The sequence below is a fragment of the Salvelinus sp. IW2-2015 genome, unplaced genomic scaffold (assembly GCF_002910315.2).
Source record: "Salvelinus sp. IW2-2015 unplaced genomic scaffold, ASM291031v2 Un_scaffold1372, whole genome shotgun sequence".
In the NCBI taxonomy this organism is placed as follows: Eukaryota; Metazoa; Chordata; class Actinopteri; order Salmoniformes; family Salmonidae; genus Salvelinus; species Salvelinus sp. IW2-2015.
This window is the reverse complement of record NW_019942864.1, coordinates 115829-125030: the sequence shown is the minus strand read 5'-3', so window position 1 is coordinate 125030 and position 9202 is coordinate 115829. Positions and strand designations below refer to the sequence as shown.

The 9202-nt window shown below is 42.1% G+C and overlaps 1 protein-coding gene across 2 annotated transcripts; it reads left to right on the top strand.

Moving 5' to 3' along the window:
• Window positions 1-420: 420 nt before the first annotated feature.
• Window positions 421-8127, top strand: LOC112070585 (intercellular adhesion molecule 1). Of its 2 annotated transcripts, XR_002893926.2 has the most exons (6): window positions 421-602; window positions 5383-5659; window positions 5755-6084; window positions 6292-6528; window positions 7054-7229; window positions 7951-8127. XR_002893926.2 is itself a non-coding variant. In XM_024138008.2 (5 exons), the coding sequence occupies exons 2-5, from the start codon at window positions 5395-5397 to the stop codon at window positions 7164-7166; spliced, it is 945 nt and encodes a 314-aa protein (XP_023993776.1). In that variant the 5' UTR covers window positions 421-602; window positions 5383-5394; the 3' UTR covers window positions 7167-7579. The 2 variants fall into 2 exon arrangements, 1 of the variants encoding a protein (XP_023993776.1); XM_024138008.2 differs by lacking the exon at window positions 7951-8127 and having other exon boundaries at window positions 7054-7579.
• The last annotated feature ends 1075 nt before the right edge of the window (window positions 8128-9202 follow it).

Here is a 9202-nt window from a genome sequence, read left to right as displayed (position 1 = left end):
TATGGCCAATATACCGCGGCTAATGGCTGTATCCAGGCACTCTGCGCTGCAGCCTTAAGCCATGGTATATTGGCCAAATATGCTACCACAACTCACCAGGCCATATTGCTTAATCATAACAGTCAAACGAGTTAAATCGTTGATAAAGAATTCTCTGGCAAGTTTAATTAGGGCGAATTATAATTGATCTTGCAACATATTTAAATTCCTTTTAGTCAAGTAAGCTCGCAATAATTATTGATGGAAAAGCGAATTTACCTCCTTACATCATTACAAGTTACGTTGATATTCATTCTTAATTCGCTCGATGACGTTATGGAAAAAGGGTTTATTGACTAAATGTGGCCAATTTCAGCCCTTGTGGGGACGGGTTTTGAGTGGTGATTGGGCTAGCAACTTCAACTCGACCTGCCAACCCATAGATGGACGGATAAATGTGTTCGAGTGTGATAAAGGGTTTGTGTGCGCTGCTGTGTTTAGTTTCGATTACCGTAGTTAGAAGTTTAAGGTGACGGTCGACATTGGGATATATTTGCTGGATAAAATAAATATGATGAAAGGACTTTATGGATTTCTGACACTCGGTGTGTTGGTGTTTACAGGTAGSGTCTACAGATCGATGTTACTACTTTTTTGTTAAACTACAGATGTTTGCTGTTCCCGTTACCGTATGAATTTCCCATTATGTTTAAACAACTCAATTACTATTTKATTGTATTTTCCAGGTATGATGATTAACTTTCTGGAAGTCATAGTAAACTTGWTTTTGACTATTTGAAGTCCAAGTCCAATCTCTCCCACTGAATCAATATGTCTCTGATCAAGAAAGAGCTCTATTGATGGGTGTGGTAGATTCATTTGGAAGAAAAGCAATTGTTTTTCTCTCTCGAATTTGGTCCCTTAGAACAGTTTCCCAAACTGTGGGGCGGTCCCCCTAGGGTGCAATTTCGAAATTGGGTAGAAATGTCAGAAATGACCAGATCAACTAGCCCAGGTGTACTCAATTACTATTTGAGAAGGTCCGGTCACACACATTTCTTAGGCGGTAAAATTCTGGGTTGGTATAGTCTTTATCTGCATAGCAACAAACCTCCACCTCGCAAGTCGCGACCCATCCTCATGTTGATAGAAAGAACATTTAGCATTTTTTAAGGTAATTTCCTCAATGCTCCATATTTTGCTATGGGCGGGGAGAATTTATTTGCCGTTTTAAAGCAAATTTCCTGCAATTATACAAATTTAGCCATGTCTTAAATGTGTTCATATGATACCTGAGTCAATAAAATCAATGGGGGCCTCCTGGGGGTCAAGGCACACATTATGGCCATGATAACTACAAGATTTAGATCGCTGGTTAGCCTAACATACCTACCTACCTAACATGGGCTAGCTAATCAACTGTACATTACTGACATGTTAGAAAAAATCTAATGTCTGTCAATGAATGACATAAGAGGAAAACTTCCCATATACTACCACATTTCAAAATGGCACCTTGTGCATTCTACTGTTACAACTCTCAACCTGTCACGTACGTTGTAATAATGGTCGGACCAAGGCGCAGCGTGCGTAGAGTTCAACATGTTTAATAAATGAAACTCACCAAAACAATACAGAACAAATAAAGAAACAAACAGTGACTAACGGGATGCTACGTGCACTAACTCCAAACAATATCCCATAACATACAGATGGAAAAATGCTACTTAAGTATGGTCCCCAATTAGAGACAACGATAGCCAGCTGCCTCTAATTGGGAATCATACCATAACACCAACATAGAAAAACAAACTAGAACCCCACATAGAAAATATAAACTAGACTAAATCCCTAGTCACGCCCTGACCTACTCTACTATAGAAAATAAAGGCTTCCTATGGTCAGGATGTGACATAACCACATTAATAAATTGAAAGCCTGAGTTTTTAAAATTATTTTTAAAGTCGGGACACATGTCAGCAAACGTTTTTTTATTTATTATTTTGCCCCATAGATTTTGTTGTAATGTTTGAGTCACTTAAATACACATTTGACATGGCAAAATGTATAGAATAAAAATGCTAAATTTTCTCTGTACCTCATAACAAAATGTGTAGAATTGCAGAAAATAAGCTTTAAACCTGCATGATTTTCTCTTCTCCAACAAGAGGGGTGTGAACAGTTTTTGTCATGAAAAGTGCTTTTGCCCATAGAAATAGACGTGGCTCGTGCACAGGGTGGCGCGGGTTGTTCCACAATGCTGGAAGGGGGGTCTGAGTGCAAACGTTTGGGAATCCCTGCCTTAGAGCACTATCAATATTAAAACAAGTTTCATTCATTTACTCCCTTGTTCCTGACTTGACTGAGTGACATTGTTTTTTAACAACAAGCAGAAGCAATAGGCAACTTTCTCTCACCCTCTGATAGTGAAATGTATGGCCACAGTCAAACCAGTTGTCTTGGTCAGCAGGGAGATTGTGATACAAACCAGCAAAAATACTATCAAATATATATTTATTGACAGACATTGTATTGTNTGTGGAGACGTACTGGAGACCTGGTGCGTATAGCCGGCATCAATGGTACCGGTTCGATGACACACCTCGCCCGGTAAGTGCGTGGAGCTGGCACAGGACGTACTGGGCTGTGGAGACGTACTGGAGACCTGGTGCGTATAGCCGGCATCAATTGTATCGGAACTTTAACACACTTCTCAGGACGAGTACGGGTAGCTGACTCAGGTGGCATCGGACGGCTAACACGCTCCTCAGGGCGAATGCCGTGCATACTACGCCAAACCAACAGCTCTCTCTCATCACTCTCCTCAACTTTCGCCAACCACTCCTCGCTCAATCTATCCCAATATTCCTCCTCGGTCTCTGACTTACCCCTCAACTTCGCCGACCACACCGTGTGCCCCCCCCACCCAAAAATATTTTGAGGTTGCTTCTTGGGCTTGCGTCGTGGCCGCGAACCCTGTTGTCGTCACTGTCCTTCCTTCACCGCTTGCGTCTCCCGCCATGGAAGACGAACCTGTCCTGCCAGGATTTCTTCCCAAGTCCAGGATCCCTTCTCATCCAGAATCTCCTCCCAAGTCCAGGATACTTCCTCCTCATGGGCACGCTGCTTGGTCCTTTGTTGATGGGATATTCTGTCACGTACGTTGTAATAATGGTTGGACCAAGGTGCAGCGTGCGTAGAGTTCCACATGTTTAATAAATGAAACTCACCAAAACAATACAGAACAAAACAAATAAAGAAACAAACAAAATCCCTAATCACGCCCTGACCTACTCTACTATAGAAAATAAAGTCTTCCTATGGTCAGGGCGTGACACAACCACATTAATAAATTGAAAGCCTGTTTATATAAATTATTTTTGAAGTCGGGACACATGTCAGCAAATGTTTTTTTTAACGTTTTTTTGCCCCATAGATTTTGTTGTAATGTTTGAGTGTCACGTTCGTTGTATGGATGAATAGAGGAGGACCAAGGCGCAGCGTGATATGAATACATTCTTCTATTTATTTAACGAAGAACCACTTAACAAACTTACAAAACAACGAAACGAACGTGACGCTATATAAGAAAAGTGCAGACACAGGCAACTAACACATAGACAATAACCCACGAAATACCCAAGGAATATGGCTGCCTAAATATGGTTCCCAATCAGAAACAACGATAAACAGCTGCCTCTAATTGAGAACCAATCTAGGCAACCATAGACATACATCACACCTAGACTAGCAAACACCCATAGACATACAAATCAAATCAAATCAAGTTCATTTTATATAGCCCTTCGTACATCAGCTAATATCTCGAAGTGCTGTACAGAAACCCAGCCTAAAACCCCAAACAGCAAGCAATGCAGGTGTAGAAGCACGGTGGCTAGGAAAAACTCCCTAGAAAGGCCAAAACCTAGGAAGAAACCTAGAGAGGAACCAGGCTATGAGGGGTGGCCAGTCCTCTTCTGGTAGTGCCGGGTGAAGATTATAACAGAACTATGCCAAGATGTTCAAAATGTTCATAAGTGACAAGCATGGTCAAATAATAATCATGAATAATTTTCAGTTGGCTTTTCATAGCCGATCATTAAGAGTTGAAAATAGGCAGGTCTGGGACAGGTGGCGGTTCCATAACCGCAGGCAGAACAGTTGAAACTGGAATAGCAGCAAGGCCAGGTGGACTGGGGACAGCAAGGAGTCAATATGCCCGGTAGTCCTGACGTATGGTTTCCCTAGGGCTCAGGTCCTCCGAGAGAGAGAAAGAGAGAGAAAGGCAGAGATTAGAGAGAGCCAAAGATTTTCAAAATTGTTTCATAAATAACAAGCACATGGTCAAATAATAATCAGGAATAAATATCATTGGCTTTATAGCCGATCATTAAGAGTTGAAAAAGCAGGTCTGGGACAGGTAGGGTTCCATAACGCAGGCAGAACAGCTGAACTGGAATAGCAGCAAGGCCAGGCGGACTGGGGACAGCAAGAGTCATCATGCCCGGTTTGCCGACGTATGGTCCTAGGGCCAGGTTCTCAGAGAGAGAGAAAGAAAGAGAGAACGAGAGAATTAGAGAGACGCATACTTAAATTTACACAGGACACTGGATAAGATAGGAGAAGTACTCGCAGTATAACAACTGACCTAGCCCCCCAACACATAAACTACTGCAGCATAAATATCTGGAGGCTGAAGACAGGAGGGGTCAGGAGACACTGTGGCCCCACAGAAGAAATACCCCGGACAGGAACAAAAAACATCATCACCCATATCAACCCTGACCTAACCAAAATAATAAAAGAAAAACAAAGATAACTAAGGTCAGGGCGTGACATTGAGTCACTTAAATACACATTAGACATGGCAAAATGTATAGAATAAAAATGCTACATTTCTCTGTACCTCATGAAAAATGTGTAGAATTGCAGAAAATAAGCTTTAAACCTGCATGATTTTCTCTTCGCCAACAAGAGGGGTGTGAACAGTTTTTGTCATGAAAAGTGCTTTTTGCCCATAGAAATAGACGCGGCTCGTGCACAGGGGGCGCGGGTTGTTCCCAATGCTGGAAGGGGGTCTGATGCAAACTTGGGAATCCCGCCTTAGAGCACTATCAATATTAAAACAAGTTTCATTCATTTACTCCTTGTTCCTGACTTGACTGAGTGACATTGTTTTTTAACAACTAGCAGAAGCAATAGGCAACTTCTCTCACCCTCTGATAGTGAAATGTATGGCCACAGTCAAACCAGTTGTCTTGGTCAGCAGGGAGATTGTGATACAAACCAGCAAAATACTATCAAATATATATTTATTGACAGACATTGTATTGTGATGTCAGTGTTATTTTATGGTATGTAATCATTGCATGTTGTTCACATGTCATGTGCTCTGACCGGTAGGTGGTCCTACACATGCCTCCTTTCCTTTTAGCTCAAAACCCTCCCAGAGTGGTGGTGAGATATGGAGACTCAGTCTCAGTCAACTGCAGCACATCATCCACAGACCATGAGGGGATGGGCTGGGAYGCCACATTSGGAGGTACAGGTTTTGAACAAGYTGTCAACGTTGTCACCTGGACTGTGGAGGACCTTACTGATTGGACAATAGAACCTAAATGCTACATCYWTCTCAWTGKTGGCGYWCAARCCTCAAAAGTACTTCCAGTCATTCTCTACAGTGAGTATTTTCCTCCTTGTGAATCAGAAAGGTATGTTTCTATTTAACTGTATATCAGCATTGAGGGTTTTTTACATTGTTGACCTCCTCCACAGAGACTCCAGACAGAGTCTTCATCTCTGCTCTGAGCCACTCTGGTCCCATGGTGGAGGGGACAGYGTACCAGCTGCAGTGTGACATCCAGAACATCGCTCCTCAACGGAACCTGGTTGTGAAGTGGTACAAAGGGAATGAACTCTTAGATAATGTAACTTACAGTAACGTCAGTAAGACACCAGTGAATGTGTCAGCTACTCTGATGATCAGCCCCAGTAGACATGATGATGGAGCTCAGTATAGATGTAGKGCAGAACTGGACCTGGGACCAGAGGGACCACAACCTCCTCTCATAATGACATCAGAACCTCTTAATTTCACCGTATTCTGTGAGTTCCCTCTAGTCTTATTTTCAATCATTCCATTCATGTTTACAGCTGATCATTTAGTTTGATCTGATACACTACTATGATATTTAACAGAATCTTCCAATAATCTATTATCATCTTATGATTTCACCCTCCCCAAACACTGAATCTTYTGGGAACAGTCCATGTTGATTGGTTATGRTTGTCTTATTTCTCCTCATTCTTCAGACCCCCCAACCTTTTCCAGACCTGAAGCTGAGACCCTGGACATCAGAGTGGGGGAGGAAATCACCTTAAACTGCACGGCTACTGGAAGGCCCAGTCCTCTGTACAGCTGGCAGTCTTCACATGTCCAAGAAGCTCTTTTCTCCCCACCGTCCGAGGTTCCAGGAAACTACACCTGCACTGCCTCCAATCAGATAGGCAAGATCAGCAYGACATTCACTGTGAATCCCAAACCTAAAGGTAGGATCATGTTTCTAWTTAGTACCTAGTCTTATCTTTTTCACAAATGCGTKTATTCTCACCTGCTACCCGTCKCTCTTCCCCTCTCGTTCCCCCTTCACTCACTTACTAGTGGCATTCATGTTACCCTTTACCAGAATGAGACTGTGTCCATTGGTAAGGGTACATCATCAGGTGACCACAAGTACTTTGTTACTTTGCAATTATTACATTGTAACTACACTGTACATATGYAACTAGCTACCATGGAAATATGTTTTTCAGGACACTTCATGTYAAGTGGGACCCAATTTTCCTGTACCATGAATATGTGTTTCTTTCTTAATATTTCCCAAATAGACTGCTCTGATAAATTTCTCCTTTGACAGTATATTTAAATGTCTAATATTGCTCCTGTTTCTCCAGGCAGTCGTGGAACCACTGCAGGGATAGTAGTGGTCGTGCTGGCTTTCTTTGCTCTAGTGTCTGTCTGTGTGGTGCATCACAAACAAATAAACCCTCATTAACCACACCCTCTTCCCACAGGGGGCAGCACAATGTTCTGGGCTATCATAGGATCGGGCCTGGGCCTGGCCTTTGTGATCGTGATTGTCTATGTCGTTGTCAAACACAGAGCAGGTCCCAACTCCATCATCTGACCAGGCCAGAGGAAGAGCAATTCTATCGCCAGTGTGACCAGCAGGACTTCCTCAACAGACACTGTATGAATAAGAATGGTTGTTTATTGAATTATTATGATGGATGGCTTCAATCCTGCATGGCTTATAAATCCAAAGAGTGCTTTCTATTATCCTTCTCCAACCAATAGCTTTGTGCCATTTGGATGTGGTGTTGATGTCACGTTCGTCGTGGTGATGAGAACAAGGTGGGGCGTGATTTGAATACATTCTTCTTTTATTGACGAAGAACACTAAACAAACTAACAAAATAAACGTGAAGCTAATCAAACGAGTGCATACATGCAACTACCCACAGACAACTACCCACAAAACCTAATTGGAAAATGGCAACCTAAATAGGATCCCCAATCAGAGACAACGATAAACAGCTGCCTCTGATTGGGAACCAGTTCAGGCCTACATTACCTACATAGACCTACATTACCTACATAGACCTACATTACCTAGACTTACAAAATCCCCATAGATAAACAAAAACCCTAGACAAGACAAAAACACACATACCTACCCTCGTCACACCCTGACCTGACCAAAATAATACAGAAAACATAGAWAACTAAGGTCAYGGCGTGACAGGTGCGTTGTTTTGAATGTGTCTTGGGCTGTGTCCCTGTGAGCATGTTGCGCCACACTACAAATCATTCATTCACATGCATGTGTGTCCTGTTTTATTATTTGTTTTATCATCAAGCATGCCTGAATGTAGTCTCTCTTTCACAGCCACTGTGTCTCTGTCACGCAGGTAAAGCGGCTGTGGAAACAGGCTAGCCTGATCGCTGTAGTCCGATGACAGCACCAAGTGACCTTATGTGACTGTACAGTGAGAAATGAGCCATGCAATGCATCACTTCCTGTCTAATGCTTTTTTTCTTGTTGCTCTAAAATGGTGATACCAGAGCCTTTTAACCGATTTAAGTTTGCTATACCAAGAGCCACAGGCAGCTTCTCTTCATTGTTGGTTATTTTGTTCTCTGCCCACATTCTTCTACTTTATGTCTCTCGTTTACCGTCACAGCAGCCTTGATTCTCAGTATTGTCGGTATGTTTGATGATAGCTTTAATCGTTTGTCTTTCACTTTCTCAACCTATATCTGCGGACCATAGGGAAGCGAACATGCATACRGACATGAATCCCATGGACACAGTCTCAGGGCTGTGAGGAGAGACAGGCCACTAATGTGTTTTATCTATCTRAGGTATTTTAATAGGCTACACAGTCATATCTCACCATAGGTGGCTCACATGGTCCTTTAASACGTTGCTATACTGTGTGTTAGTAGAAACAATTCTCGGTTTTGACGAGTGGAGTGGCACAGTCCTTCAATCGTTGTCTTTTTAGGTTGAATCACAATTAGAGATTTGTGTTTKTTTTTTATTACAATTTTAWAACAAATTCATGCTAGATATTTCAAGGTATGGTTACAGTGTTAAGTGCAAAGTATGTTCAGTTCACGTTGCACAGGGCTGGAATAGCATTGGTACAGTTGGAAATGGTGCTTGTAAGGTGCACAGGACACTGTTTGAGCTGCACTATGTTAACTAGCTTTTTGCATGTGATGTTTGTGTATTGTGTCGCTAACTAATTATGTGTATATTGTCCATTTTATTTCAGCACTGAATGTTGTTATATGCTCTCTTTCACAGTCACTAACACTCATTCTCTGCTTTATTTAGASATTTTTGTCAGCTTGCTTATGTTTATATGACCTGGGATGTGTGTGTTTCCATCTGACTGCTCTTCCGTTCAGACATTTAGTTCTCTCTTCGGAATGTCAATACTGTCAGGCTCAGCATTGTGTCAGAGATTCAGTTTCAGGCGTTGCTCTACTGCAACATATTTAGGTGAGAATCATGCCGTCTTTAATTTCCATTTCAATAGTGCTGCAACATTGGTTGAATGTTTCGCATCGACAATGCAGGTGATGTTTACCATGCATACACAGCATTCACTTTCCAACATCAACCAGCTATGCTCATTGAGTTAAAGTTTTGAA